Source organism: Equus asinus, chromosome 3 (genome assembly GCF_041296235.1).
Source record: "Equus asinus isolate D_3611 breed Donkey chromosome 3, EquAss-T2T_v2, whole genome shotgun sequence".
NCBI lineage: Eukaryota > Metazoa > Chordata > Mammalia > Perissodactyla > Equidae > Equus > Equus asinus.
Window position 1 is genome coordinate 29,954,704 of NC_091792.1, and position 22,783 is coordinate 29,977,486.

The 22,783-nt window shown below is 39.3% G+C and overlaps 1 protein-coding gene and 1 long non-coding RNA gene across 8 annotated transcripts in view; one reads left to right on the forward strand and one right to left on the reverse strand.

Annotated features, from left to right (window-relative positions):
• Window positions 1-1,359: 1,359 nt before the first annotated feature.
• LOC123284529 (uncharacterized) lies at window positions 1,360-12,731 on the reverse strand. Its single transcript, XR_006525590.2, has 3 exons — window positions 12,603-12,731; window positions 3,878-3,964; window positions 1,360-1,496 (listed from the first exon to the last, which is right to left on the reverse strand). It is a non-coding gene; the product is annotated as an uncharacterized lncRNA (long non-coding RNA).
• Window positions 12,732-12,893: 162 nt separating this feature from the next.
• Window positions 12,894-22,783, forward strand: part of ELMOD2 (ELMO domain containing 2) — a 31,748-nt gene continuing 21,858 nt past the window's right edge. The window contains exons 1-3 of one of the 7 annotated variants that reach the window (XM_014853651.3): window positions 12,894-13,052; window positions 14,189-14,336; window positions 16,263-16,291. In XM_014853651.3, coding sequence (XP_014709137.1) covers window positions 14,195-14,336; window positions 16,263-16,291 — 171 coding nt within the window. In that variant the 5' untranslated portion in view covers window positions 12,894-13,052; window positions 14,189-14,194. Of the gene's footprint in view, window positions 13,716-14,188; window positions 14,337-16,262; window positions 16,292-22,783 lie in introns of all 7 variants that reach the window. The other 6 variants (XM_044767220.2, XM_014853881.3, XM_014853813.3 and 3 more) reach the window with 6 other exon arrangements.

Sequence of the window (22,783 nt, forward strand, 5' to 3'; positions counted from 1 at the left end):
TGGTTGTCCTAAGAAGTGTATTTATACATGATAGCATCAATGGTTAAAGAGGTTAAGGGTCTAGGAAGGATATTTGCTCATGGATGCCTAGGAAAAGAGGGTTTCCGTATAGACAAGTTCTGGGGAGAAAAGAGCTGGCTGTGGGCAGAAGCTGGAGGGCCTGATTCCACAGAGACCATGGGAAACAGAGGTGGAAAAGCTGCTTAAGAACCTAATCCCTCAAAATAAACAACTGATTATTGCAATGAGCCTGCATACATAAACCTTGTGCGTGCGTAGGGTCAGTGCAAACAATGAGAGCCAAACAAAATTTTGGTAGGCTTAACTCTCTTGATAATTTACAATGCCACTAATGTATAATAAAGAAAAACCTCAATGTAAACAGGTCTAATAGGACAAACACACGTGCCCAGAAAAAGCTCTGGGATTGTTTTAGATACTGCTAAGCTGAAGGAAAGTAAATAACTAAGAGTTTCTAATTGTTAAATCTTTCTAAATTTAGCTCTAATTGCTTCTGAGTATCAACAGTGTTCATTGGTATCAGAGGGAGAAAACCAGCAGATCTAAAAGAAGAACAGGGGCCGGTCCATGGCCCAGTGGTTAAGTTCTCATGCTCCACTTCAGTGGCCCAGGGTTCGGATCCTGGGCACGGACATGGCACAGCTGGTTAGGCCATGTTGAGGCGGCATGCCGCATGCCACAACTAGAAGGACCCACAACTAAAATATACAACTATGTACTGGGGGGATTTGGGGAGAAAAAAGCAGGGGAAAAAAAGAAAAAAATAAAAGAAAAGAACAGCTAGTGCTTTCATTTATCCACAAAGTCCATCTCTGTTGGAAACCCAAAGATACCATGATGCTAAGCACAAAAGAATAATCAATTTACTCAAAATACTTAGGTTTTGTGTGACAAACTCCTTGAATGTAGAGACAATTTGTAACTGTAGCGACACTTTTAGATCCAAAGGGTGAAAAGGCAAGCTTACTCTTTAAAACTTCTGTACATTTTGGCATTTTACTGTAAACTGTATATCATTATAAGTCAAATCTGTAATGTAATCCAAGTCACAAATCCAAATAAACACATCTTCTGCATATTCACTATTTATTTATTTCATAATGGTGATTTAAACATATTAGCAACTGATTAATTAAAATGCTACCAGCTTTGGGAACAGATAAATTCCTAAACTTCCATGGCTAACACAACAGAGGTTTTGTTCCTGCTCAAGTAATGTTTCTTGCCCAAGTAATCACAGTTTCTAATTGGCTGGCAGCTTTTCATGTGATCTCTGAGTCCCAGGCTCTTCCATCACGTGGCTCCCTTCTCCTCTGGGTTTTAGAATTCTCTCCATTCCTCTGGCGGATGGGGAGAAGGCATTGCAGAAGAAACTCGGACCAGAATTAACACACCTTCATTCTGCTCAAATGCTGTTGATGAGAACTGGATGCAAAAGAACTGGCTGGGCAGCTGCTTCCCGTCAACACTTTGCCCTGGAAAGAGATTGCAAATCTTCGATGGTCAGCTGTCCATCTCCACCACATCAACTTAACCAAAATCAAAATTACAATGTTTCTCAAGATATTTAACCCTCCTCCCCCGAGATAAGTCAATTATTAGTTTCTGGATTCAAGAAACTAGGATAACTAAGAAGGAGTATGGCATTACTTTCCTAATACTGGAAAGAAGTATTTTTCCTTTCTGGAAAATAGAATATCCGTGTTAAATATAGAACTTTTTTTATACTGTGTTGGAAAGCAAACTATGTCACAATTCACTAGCAGAGTAACATTGGGAAAGGTTTTTAATCCTCTCTGAGTTTGGGTGCCTCAGTAGTAAGATAGGATGACTCTCTGTTTGAGGTTGCTAAGCTAAAATGATACTCAAACTCACTTAGCCTATTTCCTGTTGTTGTGTAAGTGCAATACATTTTGGTTCTCTGTTGTTGCCCATTGGAAGCAGTGCTAACTTTTCACTGATTCTAATTGTTACTTTTCCTGCAGCAGACTACCTGCTCAAAAAGCCTTCAGCAGCGCTCTGTTAAAAATCAAAAGTATTAACCCGGAATCCAGGACTAACACAATCTGGTTCCATTCTGCCTCTCTAGCTGTATATGTCTTTATTTAGGACTTAAAAGTTCTGCTCCACTCAAATTCACCAAATACCATATTTTCAAGATTCAAAAAAATACTTTGCTCTCCTATCTTAATGTTTTTGAAATCAGCATGTGTCTTCCAATTGATTTTTATATTATAGCTATTTCTTCTTCTTTTATCTTTTTTCCAAAAAGAGGAAAATCCAAAAACCTGCTCTTCAGTCAATGGCTTGTCTATGAGTCAGAACACATACTTACTGAGCTTCTGCTCTGGGCGGTCATTGAACTAGGTGCTAGAGATACAAATAGTCACCTGCTGGTTCTTCTTGGCTCCACCTTCTGCTTCATGCTCAAACAAGGACTGCACCCCCCACATCAAAAGAATTCAAGACTCAGCTGAAATGCCACTTCTTCCATGAAGACTTCATTGATTACTGTGTATGAGGGAATCTATCCCTCTTTGAACCCTTGTAGCAGCTGGTCCTCTCAGGGCACTCAGTCTGCAACTTATTGAATTGTTATGTACATATTTTATTTCCTCTGCCATGTTATGAGCCTGGAGGAGAGAGAGATCAGGTCTTATACATTTTCATATTATATTCCCCATGTGCATTTCAGGGTGTTTTACAGATCAAAGGTGTTGATTGAAACACAGGCCTGTGGTCCAGCTGATCAATATTCACAGCTAAGCACCTGCAGTCACTACCTACTACCATTTAAGGCAACAGTCAACATCGCTCCAGGAAATCCAGTAGATAGAGATTGCAGTAGCATTCTCAAAGACTTCAGACTTCCCTGTTTTTGTTTGTTTTTAAAAATTAGTGTCACATTCGGATCATGGGAAGTAGAGAATTGCCAGGCTGAAGATAAATATTTGCTGCAGTAATAGGTATGGAAGGAGCGTCCTGTGGGGATATTACTAGCATTACAAACAGTCATCAAGCATTCTTCAGTTAACCTCAGTCTAAATAGTGTTCTCACGACTGTTATTAGCACAAAAGTAAACTTACTGGGGACAATTTTTCTAGTCTCATATATATGTAGGATCCTGAAGGTGAAAACAATCTGAAAGATAATGACTGTTGATAAAATGCCAGTTGTCCTGGCCCCTATTTTCTGCTTGAAGTTACTTAGAAAGAAGTCATCTGTACCCAGGGTGAGTGAGTGCCATCTGTTCAGCACCATTCAGGAAAATGTCATACTGAAAGGGGCTTTTACAGATCATCTATGACAGCCGTTCTTCTCAAAGTTTAGCATGAACAAGAATCACCTGGGGTCCGGCCCCATAGCTGAGTGGTTAAGTTCACTCGCTCCGCTATGGCAGCCCAGGGTTTCACCGGTTCAGATCCTGGGCGTGGCCATAGCACCACTCATCAGGCCACGTTGAGGCAGCATCCCACGTGCCACAGCTAGTAGGACCCACAATTAAAACATATAACTATGTACTGGAGGGATTTTGGGAGAAAAAGCAGAAAGAGAAAAAAAGAAAAAAAAGAAAAAGATTGGCAACAGTTGTTAGCTCAGGTGCCAATCTTTAAAAAAGAAAAAAAGATTTACCTGGAAACCTTGTTAAACACAGTTTGCTGGGCCCACCCTCAGAGTGGCATGTGGCATGTGGGTATGCCAGCTGGGTCCTACCAAGGGGCCCTGCCTAGGTGAGTACTTAAATCGGCACTTGCTCCAAGTGCACTGGGGTGCAGGACGGTGTCTGTTCAGAGTGAGGAAGGCATCTTACACTAGTTTACACAAAAGTATCATGTAGCCTGGCTGAAGTCTCACCATTCTTGGAAGCAGTGGGACAAGAAGAAGCCATTGTCCAGGTCCTAATGAAAACTGGGAAGCCACACAGTTCATCGTGCAGGGTACCTAGAAAAGAAACAGGAAAATAGGCACAGCCCATAAGTCCCCAGCCAAACAGTTCCAGTCTGCTACCATTTGGGCAGGGATTCAGGGGTCCTGTGTCACAGTTTTTCTCCAGATTACCCTGGCAGAGTTTTCAAGCCAAACATGTAAATCAGCTTCAATTCAATTTGGGGGGAGAATGGTTCTGAGGGCTTATCCTACCATCAACCATGATGTGGCTTTACATCTGAGAGAAATAGCCATATTATTCTCTTACTATCAGATGCTCTTAAGGGCTAAGAGTAACAGTATCTTTTCCCAGCATCATCATTCATTTGTTCTCGTATTTTCCTTCTTTTAATGTTTCATGCCTTTTCCATTTATCACGTGTCAGAATACAGATCTGGGCTCCCCAGAGGTGCCTCTGGATCAGCCATACTCTCAGTCCACAAAGAGGGCAGCAATAGGAAACTTGCCAAAGCCTCCCCATTTTTCCATTCCAGGGAAGAAGTGGAAGGGTTGCCTTGGTCAAGTACAATATAGCTACAATCATGCACCACATAACAACATTTTGGTCAATAATGGACCACATACCATACCACCTGGTCCCATAAGATTAGTACCATAGAGTTTAAGGATGTAGCAGATTGTACCATCTAGGTTTGTGTAAGTCCTGTAGGGGAGGAAGAAATTTTCCTATACTCTTCTAGATTCTTCTGGCTGTTTTAAGAAATAAATTGACATGAGGCAGATTAAAAGGAGAAAAACAAAAGTTTAATAACATGTATATATGGGAGAAACCCAGGAAAACCAAGTAACTCACCAAAACAGCTGAAGCTCTCACCTTAAATACTATTCTCAGCTAGAGACAAAAGACGTTGGGAGTAGGGAGAGTCAGGGACTTCAAAGGGAAGGAAGGTGGGGCTGGCCCCGTGGCCGAGTGGTTAAGTTCACGTGCTCTGCTTCAGCGGCCCCGGCTTTCGCCAGTTGGGATCCTGGGCGCAGACATGGCACGGCTCATCAGGCCAGGCTGAGGCGGTGTCTCACATAGCACAACCAGAGGCGCTCACAACTGCAGTATACAACTAGGTACTGGGGGGCTTTGGGGAGAAAAAGGAAAAATAAAATCTTTAAAAAAAAAAAAAGGGAAGGAAGGCAATTCACAAGTAGGTGAAAAGGAGCAAACATTTGGAAACAAGGGTCTGTTTGGCCACACAGAAACAGAAGAACACATAAGGGAGCCCAAGAAACAGGCTTTTCTAGGTTCCTCCCTGTCCACCACCTAGTTCACGTTATGCTAAGCTGATAGCTCACTTCCCGAGACAGGATTTTGTTTGTTTTAAAGATTGGCACCTGAGCTAATGTCTGTTGCCAATCTTTTTTTTTTCCTCTTCTTCTCCTCAAAGCCCAAGTGCATAGTTGTATATCCTAGTTGTATGTCATTCTTAGTTCTAAGCCACCTCAGCATGGCCCGATGAGCTGTGGCACGTCCATGCCCATGATCTGAACCAGCAAAACCCTAGACTGCTGAAGTGGAGTGTGCAAACTCAACCACTCTGCCCCTCACTTCCTGAGACAAGTTTTTTTTATCTGAATTCTTTTAGATAATTAAGAAGGAGGTAACAAGCAAAACTCTGAGTCTTGTTTCTTAAAAATAATCAGCCTGAGATAATCCTCATGTTAAAGAGACACATTTTGGGGTGGCAAATTTTGTTCCCCTTCAGTACATTCTATGATGTTCGCACAACGGTGAAATCACCTAATGACATATTTCTCAGAACGTATTCCGGTCTTTAAGCGACACATGACTGTATATCCCCACTATATGGGGTGAGTGAGGGAAATGGAGTGAGTCATATACTCAATCCTTGTTTGCCACGTGATATGAAGTCAGTATCCAACACAGGAGTTTCTTTAAAAATATGCACATTTATGTTCAAGGGAATAGAAATGATGTCTTGGGCAGCAATTTTCCCTTCCACTGGGTCATCCAAATGTAATGTCAGGCCTTTAAACACAGGATCCAATAAAACAAAAGTTTGTACTGATGGGGTTCAGGGCAGGCTGCCCCAAGATGCGCCACTCTGGTATGAGAATTATTTTGAGCTGAAGACAATAAAGGCTCAGAAGACCCAGGAAGAACATTCAACCTCCCTCTGCCAAACTGCCTAAAAGAATTTAACAAGAAGGCCTGTTCCAGGAAGGAGCTCATACCATACGATAGCTATAGTGTGATGTAAAATAGGTGTGATAGAAAGACACCAACAAACCCATTTCTTGGCCCAGCAAAACCTGTTTACCAAACATTTGCATTGCATCTCCACGTAAATTTTCTTCTTCCCCTCTGAAATCCCAAACCACTACCCCCAACATCCTCCTTGTCTGTAGCTGAAGATATTTCAACAGGCAGCCTCTGTCAGATGGCTGAGTTACTCAGTTTCTCCTGAGTTTCTCCCACATATATATGCTATTAAACTGTGTTTGATTTGCTCCTGCTAACCTGCCTTTTTAATTATTTAACCAGCCATAGGAACCTTAAGGAAAAGGCGGGGTGGGGGGGGGGGGTGTTGAATTCTTCCGCTTCCCCAACAGTTTCATGGGAAAGAGAGAGAGTTCTATCACAGCACCATCCTCCACCTCTTCATTTCCATCTCCAGCACCGAAAAATCTTTGTATTTATTTATTTTTATTGAGATGTAATTGACATATGACACTATATTAGTTTCAGGTGTACAACATAATGATTTGATATTTGTATATATTGCAAAAATGATCACTATAAGTCTAGTTAACATCCTTTGTGATACATAGTTACAGAATTCTTTTTTCTTGTGATGAGAATTTTTACGATCTACTCTCTTGGCAACTTTCAAATTTGCAATACAGTATTATTAACTGTAGTCCCCATGCTGTACATTACATCCTCAAGACTTACTTATTTTATAACTGGACGTTTGTATCTTTTGACCACCTTCACCCAATTCAAACCCCCCTCCAAAATCCCCCACCTCTGACAACCACCAATCTGTTCTCTTTGTCTATGAGCTTGCCAAAAACCTTTTTAAAACTGTTCCTCCTTTGCTACTCGTATTTGGACAAAGCACCTGTTCCCCTAACTGATCTAGCCAGCCCACCACATCTTTACACTGTATTTTCAATAATGTTTCAATTACCTGTTCTAGTATCAATTTAACAGTTACTCTAAGGTGGTAAGGAATATGATATGTCCACCTTATGGTGGGATTTGGGGGGCCTATTTCTATACATCGGCCATGTAGAATGCATTCTTTGGTCCAGCAAGATGTATGATAGGGAACAAAATAGCCCTTGACAGTGGATGGAATAAATGTCAAACTCAGTTGACTCTTCTAGAGGCGTAGACAGCAATCCTATATAGTTCACTGGCTTGTATGCTGGGACCCCTGTGCCCAGGAGATATTTCCAAATGCCATCTTTAAATGGCTACTTCATTGTTGATGTTGTTGTTAGCATTCCACAGTCTCTTACCAGAAGAATGGCTTAGGTAAGAGGCAAGCGGGGTATATCATCACTCCACCCAGTATTGCATGGCTTTGGCACCACTGTACCTGCTTAAATTGCCCAGATGCCTACTTCTAGGGAATCACGGGGCATCAGCTCAACGTTCTCCTTCTTGAGCCAACTTGATTCTTGTGGGCATCTCTGTGATCCACTATAATCCTCCCTCGGAAATCCTGTAGGGCCTTCCACAATTTCTTCCCTACACTGGGAGTATTCTTAATGTTAATTCATCAAGATTCTCAAATTTCTTACTGTCTATGACTCTTTATGTCCACAAACACTGCCCTGAAGTAAGAAACTAAGTTCGCCTTCCATCGTCGTGTATACTGTTCTCAACTCAGCCCACTGCATGGACTTACCATTGCATTACTATTTGACTGGGTTTTTACTGTCCATGGGGCAAATAGTAGCTAACTTTTATATTGGAGTTCCTATGATACAGGACCTCTCATGGATAAACCAAGAAACTTATTTTATTTTGGTGGACAGAGAGCTATGAGATTTAGACCATTCAGCAACAGAAGTGGACTGCTAATTAGTCCTAAAGCAGAGATGCTACCTGCTCATATGTGTTAAAATTCCTCAGAGAGGCCGGCCAGGTGGCGAGGTGGTTAAGTTCACACACTCTGCTTGGCCAGCCCAGGTTCACAGGTTTGGATCCTGGTTGCAGACCTACACACTGCTCATCAAGCCATGCTGTGGTGGCGTCCTATATACAACATAGAGGAAGTTTGTCACAGATCTTAGCTCAGGGACAATCTTCCTCAAGGAAAAAAACAAAAACAGAGGGAGATTGGCAACAGACATTAGGTCAGGGACAATCTTCCTCACCAAAAAAAAAAAAAAAAAAAAAACCCGAAAACCACCTCAGAGACACTTCCTGAGAGGTGAATTTCATTTCATTTGAATTTTGTTGTGAAGCTTTCTATTTATCACAACTTCTTTCTGATATCAGCCATATCATATCATAGGTAGTTTGGATCTTAATTTGCTGTTCTTAAGTTATGGGGACTGTTTTCATAACAGCCCAACAGCATGCTGGCAAACCAGCTCTCTGGGACGTCATCAGGAACTTTTTGAGTCCAAAAATCCCAGTGGTTGCCACCAGGTGGCAGTATTATATTTCAGTCAGAGTTTCCAATTTGCATGCAGAGTCACAAACTTCTGAAATTGTGTGAATGTGTTAGAATCGTAGAGTATCAGCAGCATGCATTACATATTTCTTCATAGCTTGCTAAATAATCCTTCAAGGTGTTGTGCCTCCTTTCTGTTGGCAGGGTCCTGGAGGGAAGAGTAATTTATTACTTGCTGTTTACAGAATACCTCTGGTGGCCTAAAGTTATTGTTAGAAATTTCACTGATTGCACTAGGCTCTGAATCTTAGCTGGATTGATTAACCATTCAGCTAGTCATATTGTGCCACTGCAGCCCTCAAATCTGAGTTTCTTCCTCCACGGGGGAAATGATCATAATATCATCGATATTATGAATTAACTTAATCTTGATGGTGATCATGTCTAAATCCAATCTCACCAAATCGTGGCAGTGAGTTGGAGAAGTCAGATATCCTTGGAGAAGGACCATACACATATGTTACATTCCTTCTCAGGTACAAGCAAGTTGTGCGTGACTTCTCTCTGAGGGTGAAATCAGGAAGATAGCTTTAACTAAATCTATCACAAAGAAAAAATCCAGTCACAGTTAGCTTTTTGAACCTATTATACAATTTTTACAATACCTGGCATTGTAAAACAGACACTTGTTTAAATCAAGGAAACTGTCTTGTCTAAATCATGACAGTTAACAGTTATTTCCAAGAGCCTTCGCTTTTCCTCCTGGGCCACAGAGGATTCATAGACAGCACTAGCGGAGCTTAGCACTTCTGCTCCCATTGCTCCCTAATGAAAGATGAGGTTTTCTGTGTCCCTCCAGAATCTGACACTGCCTGATATTTACTACAAAGGAAGGTCTGAGCAAGTCTCAGGGCTTCCCTTTTGCACATCCAGTTAAAACTACATCAAGGGCAGACTTCTCTGTCGCTTGAAGATATTTGACTTTAAGCTGGTAGTGACAAGGACCTTCATCACATCCATTTGAATGACATATTCTGGTAAAGGCAAGAAGTGGATATTACTTTCTTCCTTATTTCTCCATCTTCAGCTTCCTAGTGCTCCTGGTGCTATCTACCATAACCTTCCCATATGCCCCAAACTTCAATTTTCATACCTTAATACTGCCTTTCCATTCCCCTGTTGGCATTATGGTACATTTTGCATCATCATTCAATGGTTTCAAAAAGATTTTCCACTATCGTCTGCCGCTCCACACTAACTATATAATACAACTTGGACCCCATACCAGGGGTCAAATGAAAATTTCTTCACCCTCATATTAATCGCCCTTTTCTCCCACAATGTTAATTGATGAATTAAAATCACTACCTGTGCTAAACACCTTATTTCCCTATTTCCCTTCAGCATCGTTGGCTTTAAACTCATCCAGGCTGGAATAATCGGTACAGATCTGATAGGGTACTCAGGTGAGGTGGACGCAGGAGCTAGAGTAGGTTTCCCTCCTCTCAACTATTATTAATGTGCCACCAACGCCTTTGTAGGGATCCTGTCAAATTCCTGCTTCTCAGGCCAGCCCAGTGGCGCAGTGGTTAAGTCCGCACATTCTGCTTCAGCAGCTTGGGGTTTGCCAGTTCAGATCCTGGCACCGATTGACAAGCCATGCTGTGGTAGGCATCCCACGTACAAAGTAGAGGAAGATGGGCACGGATGTTAGCTCAGGGCCAGTCTTCCTCAGCAAAAAGAGGAGGATTGGCAGCAGATGTTAGCTCAGGGCTAATCTTCCTCAAAAAAAGAAATTGTCACTTCTCTATTCCCCCTCACCCTCTGCCTTAAAAAAAAAAATCACATAAATAGTTCTACCTGATTTGATATTTATTTCCCTTGTTCTGGTTGCCATTTTCACCCCAGCCCATTAGCTTAATTCTAAATAGCTTAAACGTTCTTTTCATTGGTAAAGCCAATTACTAGAAGCTGTGAGAACAAATCCAGCTTGACATTCTGTATATTTCCTCCTTCTCCCATTAAAAGAATCATATGGGAAACCCATACCTGAGAGGCCACCCCTAATCACAGTATGTAACAGAGGTACATACACAAACCATCATAGAACCAGTCAGGGTTGATGGCTATCAATATTTTTACGCTTCCATAGAGGTAATCCATTTCACTATTAGTAAAAGGAGTATAAAATTTCCCTTCTCAGTATAAATTTGCTGCATTTCAGGCTTCATACACTCCAAAAGGAGCAGTGATATTTAATTTGGGTCCTCTATGGATCAAATGCTGAACACCACAAGTTCTCGAGTAACAGTCATCCCAAACAACTCTTCCCATTAACCAGTTTCTAAAATCAACAATGCCTTGGTTGTTTAGTCTGAGAATTCAACAACGCAGAGATTTCACAGTACTACTCAAAAATATAACCACATTCCATTATACTATAGCCTTTGTTTTCCATGTAGGTGTATCTGATAAGGCCAGATAAAAGCATGCAGGTTGGTTCAGAGACCAATATAGGTCCCACCTTCTCCTTAAAGGCAGAATTCTAACCTTCGGACTTAATCACCACTTAGCCAGCCTCATGGAAGAAAAAACCAAAGAGAAAACGAGAGAAAGAGAGGACATCAATCTTCCCTGGAGGGCAGGAGTGGTTTAACATATCTCTCAGGTACATGCAAATGAATTAATAGAAAAGGGAGAAGACAATCATTTGCATGTAACATTTTACTGTACAGTGACCCTGAGTCCAATAAATGCAGTTCAATCAATTTCTCAGGTTCTTACCAAACAGGTTAGCATTTCTCTTGGAGAAAAACGTGGATAGAAGTGGGCCAAGAGGCAGCATGGAGACAAGGAGAAGAGTTCCTCTCTGCACTCCCTACTCAGTATAGCACATTGAAAAGACAAAAGGATGATGTCATTGCACTACAGCATTATCTCACTCTCTATTTCATGAATGTCTTGTGTAATAATGGAGAGACCCTGAAGTATAAATTAGTTTGTACTGCTTAATTTGCTAATTTGGCTGTGTACTTTGCCTTTCTGAATCTTTTTACATACAAAAAAACCACAAACTGTTCAATGAGATGATCTTTAAGTTCCCTTCAAGATCTAAGATTCTATGATTTTATTATTATAGTATATGTCCAGATTTCGTTACCAAGTTGATTGTTGGTTGCTTCTGTGAGGCAGGGATGATGGCTTATGCACCCTTCACGTGTCTAGTGTTTTACAATTAGTACCTTTTAAAAAGATGTCGGTTGAGGTGTGGAAAAGTATTGCTGCTTCAATTTGTGTTAACAAGGGGCTGAAGGGAAAATACATAAATATGCTTGCATAGACTATTCCTGGAGGTATAAACGAGAAACTAATACCAGATGCTTTCTAGTAAGGGGGCTGAGGGACCAGGAGTCTTGTGTGGGTTGGGGGAAGTTATTTTGCATTGTAAATTGTCCTTTGTACTTATAGTCTACTCTCCCCTTGCTCTTTCTCCTCCAGCCGCACTGGCTTTCTTGCTATTCCTCCAATTTAGGAAGTATGCTCCCGACAGGAGTACTCTGCACTTGCGGTTCTAACGTCTGGAGACTCCTCTGACTACATTGTATGCACCCACCCCCCGCCAACTTCCTAATACCCCTTTCTTCAGCACCACCTGACACGCTAAATATTTGCGTCTATTTAGTTATGACTCGCTTTTGGAACACTGCCTGGTGCATAACAGGCAATCATCAGATACTTTTTGAATTAATGAATGTACTGTTCTAAGTTGATTTTTTTTAAAAGCATGTGGATAATAACTTTTTCAAGGAAAACAACCAATTAAAGAATGTTTGATGAATTAACTGTTAGATGTTTATTATAGGATAAAGTCCAGACTCCTTTTCTCACCATATAAGGCTCTCCTTATCTGCCACGTATTGCCATGGGCAAGTCTTTAACATAAGTTCCCTTTCCTCATCCATAAAGTGGGGTTATTAATAATTACTTCACAGAATTAAGGTTAAATATAGGTGAACGCGCTTTTATAACTTTGGCGCTATGAAAGTTACCAAAAGCACAGTGTTTCTTCCTTGCTTGGAGTCTAGGAGCACCACACGGTTTCAACTTGCGCCGACCACCTGAGATTTAAAGCCAGAAAAGCCTCAAGGGCTGCTCCAGGAGAGATCAATCTTGCGCTTGGGGAGCGCTTGTAGTTGCTGTTGCCAAGGAAACCGTCCGGCGTCCCTAGAATCCAATCACGAGCGCCGAGGCAGCTCTGCTCGACCGCCTTTCAACGTTAGCAATTGGTGGAACGCGAGCCAATCGGAAGAGGCCGGAGGGGCGGGGGCGGGGCTGGCAGTGTCCTGGGCAAGGCGTTCCCACGGCCTCGCTTCCTGACTTCCGGGTCGCGGTGCTTGCAGGGAGCGCTCTGCGAGTAGCGTCGTTTCCGTTGCCGGCTGTTTGCAGTTGGGGAAACCGAGGCAGCTCCAGCTTCCCCCTAGTTCTTCCGCTCCTGTGAGGTGGCCGCTGTTTCTTTTCGTCTCGCCCCGCGCTGCTTCGGTGCGGCTGCGCTGAGGGCGCGCGGGCTGCGCGAGCCCCGCGGTGTCCTACGGCGGATCCGCGGGGCCCCGGGGATGGCAGGGCTTTGTGCGAGCCGGTCCCTCCCACTGGCGGGCAGCGCGCGAGCTGGGCTCGGCTGGGCTCGGCCAGGCTCCGGAAGAGGGGCTCCGCGCAGCGGCTCCCCGAAGTCTGGGGAGCTCAGGCGCCACAAAGCTTCAGTTCCCTCCGCTTGGCAGTGCTGCTGCTTTTGTCCTGATGAGCGCGGACTGGATGGATTCATTTTCAAGTCACAGTTCAGCCCATCTCTGATGTGCATTCTTTCTGCGCTGACCTGCGGGGGGATCGAATTTGACAATCCCTCAGGCCCCATTGTGGAGCTGGGAATGTTTAAGGCCGGAAGGAGATGAGCATTTTTGTTTGTTCTTAAGTAACTCTTCCTCACTTGCATTGCCCCCATCCCAATTCATTTAGGAGCTGAAGATCTTTCTTTGGCATAAAGATTCAGTTTTATCGATGGTGTAGTTTATTACTATTCTGAGTATTTCTGCTCTCACTTTTTGAATGGAAAATCAACAATTAGCCAGGGTGTGATCTACTCCTGTTCAACTTGAGTACTTCAATTTGTAAGCCATATGTAGTGTTTTTATTTACCGGCATCATCTGACTGTGGGACAGATGTAACTAGAATTATCCGTAGGGGTTAAGAAGAGCTTATTCCTTAGAAAAACAATTCTGATATGTGGCATATTTTATTTAATTGTGCTTAATTGGGTTCCTTTTGTAGCTGAACTGTTGAGCCGCATTCTCAAAGACTAAGAAATTAAAATAGGGAACAGAGCTTGAATCTAAATAAGTAGTTTGATTTTTACAGTTGTTTTAAAGTGATAAATTGACCATCATTTAATTAATCTAAATTGTATATATTACACCTGTCATTGTTTTCGTAGATGCCTAAACACTACTACAAAATAGACACAATGGAATAACATAATAGATATTGATATAATTTGGGACTTGATGAGTTGGATAAACTAACATTTTTCATTTTAAAATCCAATATAAGGCTGTTAAACCTGTCATATATTTCCTTCTCCAGGAAAAAATGTTTGTTTCTTTGTGGGAGTTCTTCTATGGGCACTTATTTCGATTTTGGATGAAATGGCTCTTACGACAGATGACTGGAAAGTGTGAACTGCAGCGAATTTTTGATACCTATGTAGGTGCACAAAGGACACACAGGATAGGTAATGTTACTAAAAGGAGAATAATTAAAAACAGGAAATTTTAACTCGGAATGAATATTTTTTCTCAATACTCATATGCACTCGTGTATCCTGATCAAGTCATTTAAACTCAGTTTCGTAATCTTTGAAATCTAGCTTGAATCCTTCCAGCTCTAAAACTATGATTTTATAGAAAAGGAAACTGATGGTTATTTAATTCTGCATGTGTGCAAAGAATTATCTTCTCTGCCTCCTGAAATTCATCACTTGTACCTTAGATTATAGTTGCAACCTATTTTCTAGAGAAAAATCTTTATGCTTGTATAAGCCCTTTGAAGTTTTAGCTCAAGTGAAGGGGAAGAATGAGTGGATCTAGATCCATTTTTATAGTCAGCATCGTTCATCAATCTTTTAATCTCTTAGCTAATCATGAAAGGACAATAATAGGTATCTAGTGATCCCTGGGAAGGATTATTAGACTCAAAATCTGCACTGGGCAATACTCTAGCCATTACTCACGTGTGGCTCTTGAGCACTTGAAACATGAATAGTCTGAATTGAGATGTGCGGAAGTATAAAATATATACAGAGTGTCAACGAGCTTATATAAAAAGGAAATGTAAAAATATCTCACTAATAATTGTTTATGTTCATTATATGTTGAAATAATATTTTGGATTAAAAATATATTAAAATTTTATCTGTTTCTTTAACGGGGCTACTAGAAAAACTTAAGTACGCATGTGGCTCACATTTTGGCTTGCGTTGCATTTCTGTTGAATGCTGCTTGTCTGTTACCTCCTAAAATTCATCAGCTTTTAATGCTTAATTGAAAATATTGCTTTCAATTAGAATAGGAATGAGTGAGACATGTGGTTGAGGTCAATTCTCTTTGGCCAGAGTAAGGAAGACCAGGGATTGTCTGCAGTTCATGTTCACTGCGTTAAATGGAAAATCATGACTTAACCAGATCTTTTGTGTTGAACAAGTTTGCTTCACCTAAGAAATCCACCCCTGTAAGATTTGGGGAGGGAGTGTTGGTATCCAAGACAACATGGGGAGAATGACAGACATGAGGGAGTAGGCCTCAGGGCAGCTGGATGATTGAAGTTTAATTACTTCCCTAGTTTTCTCACAACTTTGTGGCTGACTTAAATTATTGCCTGCTCTTTTGATTTGCCCTTTTGACGGCTCTGAGAAGAACAAAGTACCTCTTGATAAGAAACCTTGGCAATATTGGTTGGTTTTTTATAGTATGGGGGAAGAACATATTAAGGCCTTATTTTGTGGCAAAAACATTCCTCTGGAATTTTTCAAATTACTGAGAAAAAGGAGACTATTCATCAATGTGCCTGAAAAATTTTTAAATAGACCAGTAAAAATATTCTTGTCATTCTTGAGACAGAAAACCAGAATGGAGAAGCTATACTGCTGTTTGTCTGGTTAGAGAATGGTTGGCCAAATAACCTGAAGTCTTTTCATTCTTGCCCCTTTGTTGTTGGATGATTCACTTGCTAGCTCCCCAAATCTAAACGTGTACTCTTTAAAGCTAGTAAATGAAGAAAATATCATAGAGAACTCTTTCAACTGTAGTCTTAAGTTGAGTTTCTGGGACCTGAGCTAGTCTGAGGCAGCCGTGGATGAGTTTGCAGTGGCTAGTGGACACTTGGTGTTCCACACAGAAACAGATGACCCTGGGGAAATAAGTCGGTCTCACCAGTTTGGCTCTGGTATGTTGTGTTGGTTTGAGGATTTTGGAATCATATCTAGTTCTCTATACTGTAAGGATAAAATTTTAAAATGCTTGCTGTGTTATTCATGTAGAAATGATATCTTCTAATTTTATTAGAGGAATTTATTACTGGTTTGATATTTATACTATTTATTTATGGAGTAATTCAACAGCATTTAAGTGATAACATTCTGGTTTATTTTTTTTCATTTCAGAAAATTCCTTGACGTACTCCAAGAATAAGGTAGGATCATATCAAGGTGATAATTCTAGAAAACTTACCTTGGGGATACTTTTCCTTTAAAAGAATGCCTGAATTTTAGAATTATTTTTAGTGTCCTACTGGAAGAATCTGTGCCGTAAAGAGTATTGAGTGAAATTTTCCCACTTTAGAAGTAATATTCTATTTTTAAAACATTTTCTATGTGTGTGTGTATTTGTGTACTACTTGTGCACAAAGAAGGTATTTGAATAATTTGTCCTCTTCTGTGGTTTTGCTTGTTTATTTTTGCCTGAAAACTTAGTAGCTTTTGGGAAAATGGGGTCTTAGGGGGAAAACCTTCTCTTAGACTGTGTCCTTAGGATAGCTTTTTATGTGAAAGAAAAGCAAGCAATTTTGGGTAGTTATAGGAAACCCTGGTCATGAACCTTTTGCTCCAAAATAAATCATACTTCATGTTGTTTATTAATCAGCTTTTGCTGTGTAACAAACTTATAAAATCTCAGGGCATTTAACAATACGTTATTTATTTCTTCCTCATGTGTCTCTGGGCCAGCTGGAAAGGCTTCTCTTTAGGCTGGTGTCAAGTTCAAGTCTGTTCCATTTGTCTCGTTCTGGGACCCAGATTGAAAAGATAGTGGGTCCCTGGGGTATGTTCTTCTCACAGTGGATCATTGAAGTTCCAACCACATAGACATATTTTAAGTTTCCTTGTGTCATGTCCATTAACATCCCATTGGCTAACATAAGTTACATGGCCAAGCCCAGGTCAAGGGGTGGAGACATACAATATGCCCACCATAAGGCCATAGTATATAATTCAATTACAGGAGAGTGCAAAATTGAGACTGATAATTCAGTCTACTACATGCTGTACTTGCCTATAGTAGTTCACAATTTTTTCTATATATATATGTGGATAGATTATTTGGTGTGGCAAAGGTAGAGTGTGGGTCATCTAGACCATTGTTTGAAATCCCAAGTAGATCACAGCCAGCATTAAACAACGACATAACGAATAGAATAGAAAATATTTAGAAAACATTGGTCATAATAAGGTTAAATGTTATTTTATGAAATTTTAATTTTAGTTATCTATGTGTGTGTGCATCTATATGTGTTTTAGGTATCTATGTATGTTTGTGCTTGGTTGTGATGTACAATGTGGATCAAAAATTTAGAGTCAAAAAAAGTTGACTTGCTACTGTCTAGTGATATTGATGTGAGTTAATATGTCATGCCGGAAGGAATATGGATGTTGTTGAATGTTGCAAACATGTAAGTTATGTTATGGAGAGTGACTTATAAGTTAGGTGCTTTACTGATTTACTTTCAGTCTTTTATTTAAGAATGGTCAGTGTAAGAATAACTCATATACATGAATGAATATTGAGGGGAGGAGTCTAGAGTCCTACTCTTTTGTTCAGAATGTTAGAGAGTAATTAATATTCTTTTTTTTAAATGAGAACAGAGGGATCTAGAAAGTTAACAAGTTGCTGGTTCTAACTATATGGGTTATCCACCCATATAGTTCCATTAATTGGAATTTAGGATGCCATTTCACAAAGCAACAATATCGTAAATTGTAGATGAACCTCTGGAGAGGTCCTGGAACTGAGAACTCAGTGTCACATCTATTCTGTGTAACTATTATTACTGCAATTCATTGTAACAACATTTTTGGTCACAGAATTTACTAATGGGATTTTGTGTGTGGTAAGATTATGCCAAACTCAAGTGGGACCATGCATAAGATGTTACTTTTTAAGAACTCTAGTGCCTTGGTCAAATCCTTGACCAAAATATGAATGATTGCCATCTATTCAACATTCCACCAGGGTCTTTGGGATATGCAAAAGAAGTAAAGACCAGTATTGCATGCAGTTATAAATAGGCATTTAGAGAAGGAAGAGGTAAATTTGGCCTGAAGTGTTTGGGGAATTTAAGGTAGTGGTTGCAAATTAAAGAAAAACAAAATGTTCATTATTTTTTAGGTCATTTACTGGCTGTTAAAAGGTCACTTGAAAAGTAAACATTAAAGTTTATTCTTTTGGCTTTATTATTAAAAAGTATAAATTGCTAATAGTGTTTTGTAGGACATACTAAAAGAATGATCAACAAATGGGTAGTTAATTCCTTACTGAATTAAATCATAGAAGCTTTGTTTTCTTGATGTTTTAAATCTGAGGTAAACTTGTCAGTAAACAAATGGAGGAAGCCTCATCAATTTAAACATACAGTTTATGGTATGTATTGCATCTCATTTGTATATTTTATTTGCTTTGTAGAGTAAAATTGAATTCTGATTTTGTGCTCTTTTTATCAACCTTATCTGCTTTTTTGTATGAAAGAACTCTAGATTCAAATCCTGGTTTTATCACTTACCAGTTGTTTGACTTGGTGCAATTTACTCATCGTAAAAGGAGGTATTAATACCCACATGGTTGTTTTAGGATTAGAGATATTAATATGGAAGCAGTCTAAGAGAATGCCAGTACATGATAGGTGTCCAACAGACAGTACTTACTAGGAATATTAATGATAATGGGATTGAACCAATATATACTGCAAGATTTTTAGAAGTTTAAAATATTCGTGAGAACCTCTTAGGTATTTAAATACTTAGCATTACCAATGATTACTGTGAATAAAAGTGATTTTACTCTATGAAGGCCAATTCCCTGAAGCAGTGGTAGTATGGTCAACGGTACCATAGTGGAAATTCTTTCTTCGATTGTTAAAAATTGAGTCTAATTTGCTTGTACTTCAGACTAAGGACTACTTATCAATTATATATTAAGGGTTACTAAACTTCGGGATTTATAAATGAAAATTAAAACTTTATTAGAATTCAAGGAATCAATTCAGTGTTCTACTCAAAAGACTGCCATGCGATGTATGGTAGTGTTGCAGAGCTCCACTGTCCTTATGCATATACAGGTATTTGGAAAATTTTGAAATTTAGGGAAAGAACACTTTGTTGATCTAATAGTGTTTTTGATTGGCTGTGTTTTTCTATTGCAGCCACTGTCTTGGCTTTTAAATAATAATGATAACATTCTAGCTGTTGAATAATAAATTAGTTTTATGGCATCAGTTTAGTTGGCTGTGGGTTGATGTTATAGTGATTTACATTTGCATATCTTTTGGTCTTTAATTTGCCAAAAGCTAGACTTTAAGTACCTAACCTATAAGCATATAACCACATAGGCACTGTGGTTCAAAAATGAAACATTCACACCCTGTGGATATACTAACACAAATGTATACATAACCTTCCCAAATTTGCTCGCATAGTGAAACTCACTGTTGATGTTTGCTGCCTATGAATGTGTGCTAGTCGTATAATTTGTAACCTACTATCAGGGTAGGTGTAGTAAAAAAAACTATATGTTCATCGATGTTTTATTATAATAAAATCATATACATAAGCATATATTATTTTCTTAAAAAATCTATGATAAGTGAGTAGTGTATGTTGCTCTCCCATTCTTTATTACCTCCTTTTCCTTTAGCTCAAAAGTAAACATCATTGGGAAAATGGTCTTTGGGTGCTTACATGGTTTGAGGTTAAAAAAGAAAGTTTTAGAATTGCTGACCTAAGAAATTCTTTAAGTAGTATATATTTCAGTATTGAATATACCTTCAAAGTAGTGGGGTATATGAGAATTTAGACAATATTGTAATGTGTTATATTTGTCCTCCATCCAGCTTATTGTTTTGTTTTTGTTGAGGAATCAAAGACCTACCAGAAGGTTAAAAAATAAACCAGAGATTGACAAATGAATAAAAAAAATCCAAATCCAATCGAGTGTTCTTTCAGGAAACACACTCTAAACAAAAGACAAAAACAAATAGAAAATAAAAGGACATACTTTGCAAACAATAAATGTAAAAAGCTGTTGTTGCTTTCTTTTGGAAACCATAAGCTTGGAGTATTACCAAGGACTAAATCTTTATTTTGTAATGATAAAAGGGTTAATTTTTATCAAGAAAACATAACAATATTCATAGTGTATGTGCTTATCAAGAAATCATAATATTAGAAGTGTATGTACTTATTAACAAAGCTGACAAATACTTGAAGCAAAAATTGACTCAACTAAAGGGAGAAATATGTGAATCCACAATCATAGCTGGAAACATTAACATGCGTCTCTCAGTAATTGATAGTGCAACAAGACAAAAAAAAAAAATCAGAAGTGATATATATGGTTTGAACATTACTATTAACCATCTTGACCTAATTGACATCTATAGAATGCTACACCCAAGAAATGCAAAATACACACTCTCAAGTACACATGGAACATTCATATAGCTACATCGTATGCTGGGTCTTTAAGCCTCAACAAGTTTCAAAGGATTGAACTTATACAGAGTATGTTTTCTATCCCCAAAAGTACAAAATTAGAAATAAAAATGTGACATCTAGAAAATCCCAAAATATCTGGAAATTAAAAATCTAAGAAATCAGTGAATCGGAGACAAACTCACAAGGGAAATTTTAAGAGACAATTGAACTGAATGATTAAAAAAAAAACGTATTGAAATTTGTGGAGTATACCTAAAGGAGTTTTTAAAGGGCTAAAATCAATGATCTATGCTTATATCTTAAGAAACTAGAAGAAAGCAAATTAAACCCAAAGGAAATAATAAAAATAAGATAAAAGTTAATGAAATAGTAAACAGACAAAAATAGGAAATATCAACAAACTGAAAAGTTGATTCTTTGAAAAGATTAGTAATGTTAATAACCCTCTAGCAACACTGATCAAGAAAAAGAGAAAACCCAAATGAATGGGGGGGACATTACTACAGTCTACAGAGATTAAAAGTATAAGGACATACTACAAACAACTTTATGCTGATAAATTCTATAGCTTAGATGAAAGGGACAAAGTCCTTGAAAAACACAATTTATTGAAACTAACACAAGGGGCCAGCCCGTGGCCAAGTGGTTAAGTTCCCATGCTCCACTTTGGTGGCCCAGGGTTTCACCGGTTTGGATCCTGGACGCAGATGTGGCACCGTTCGTCAGGCCATGCTGAGGCAGTGTCCCATATAGCATAACCAGAAGGACCACAACTACAATATACAACTATGTACTGGGGGGCTTCGGGGAGAAGAATAAAAAAAAAGATTGGCCACAAATGTTCGCTCAGGTGCCAATCTTTTTTTTTTTTTTTTTTAAAGATTGGCACCTGAGCTAACAACTGTAGCCAATCTTTTTTTTTTTTTTCTCTGCTTTATCTCCCCAAATTCCCCCTGGTACATAGTTGCAGGTCCTTCCAGTTGTGGCATGTGGGATGCCACCTCAACGTGGCCTGACGATTGGTGCCATGTCCATGCCCAGGATCCGAACCAGTGAAACCCTGGCCCTCTGCAGCGGAGCGCGTGAACTTAACCACTTGGCCACAGGGCTGGCCCCTCAGGTGCCAATCTTTAAGAAAAAAACTAACACAAAAAGAAAACATCTAAATAGCCATAGAGCTAATAACTGGAATCTGTAATTTAAAAGTTTTGCACAAAAACCCCTCCTGATATTAGCTTTACTAGTGAACTCTTATCAAACATTTAAGAAGAAATAATACCACTATTACATAAACTAGAGAATCAAGTAGGAGGAAACACATTTTATGAGTCCAGTATAACTCTGATACTAAAACCAGACAAGGACAATATAACAAGTGAAAGTTACAAATCAATATCCTTCATGAATATAGTTGCAAAATTTCTTCATTAATAAACTAATCCGTGTAATATATAAAAAGAATAATACATCACTATTGAGTTTTCAAAATCAGTGAATGTAACTCACCATTTTAGCAAAGTAAATTAGAAAAATATGCTTATTTCAATAGATTTTTGTTGTTAGTGTTGTCAAGTTGATTCCAACTCCTAGTGACCTTGTGTACAGCAGAGTAGAACCCTGCCTCGTCTTTTTGTGACATCCTCTTGCCTTCTGGCACTATATCAGACAATGTTCTGCTGCTATTCATACGGTTTTTTAATGGCCATTTTTCCAGAAGTCGTTGGCCAGGTCCTTCTTCCTGGTCTGTCTGAGTCTGGAAGCTCTGCTGAAACCTCTCCACCATGGGTGACCCTGCTGGTATTTGAAATACTGATGGTGTAGCTTTCAGCATCATAGCTACAGACAGCAACCACAGTCTGACAACTGACAGACAAATGGTGTGGTTCCCTGACCAGGAAACCAACCCAGCCTGCAGCAGTGAGAGCACCGAATCTTGACTACTAGACTACTAGAGATGGCTTTTCAATAGATACTGAAAAACTGTTTTGATAGAATTCAATACCTATTCATGATTAAAAATTCTCAACTAGGAGTAGAAGGAGCTTCCCCATCCTATTAAAGGCCTTCTATGAAAAACTTGTAGCTAACATGATGTATAGTATTGAAATATTGAATGCTCTCCACATTCACCTGACAACAAGGCAAGAATGTTTACTCTGTCTGCTTTTATCCAGCATTGTGCTAGAGATCCTAGATAGTGC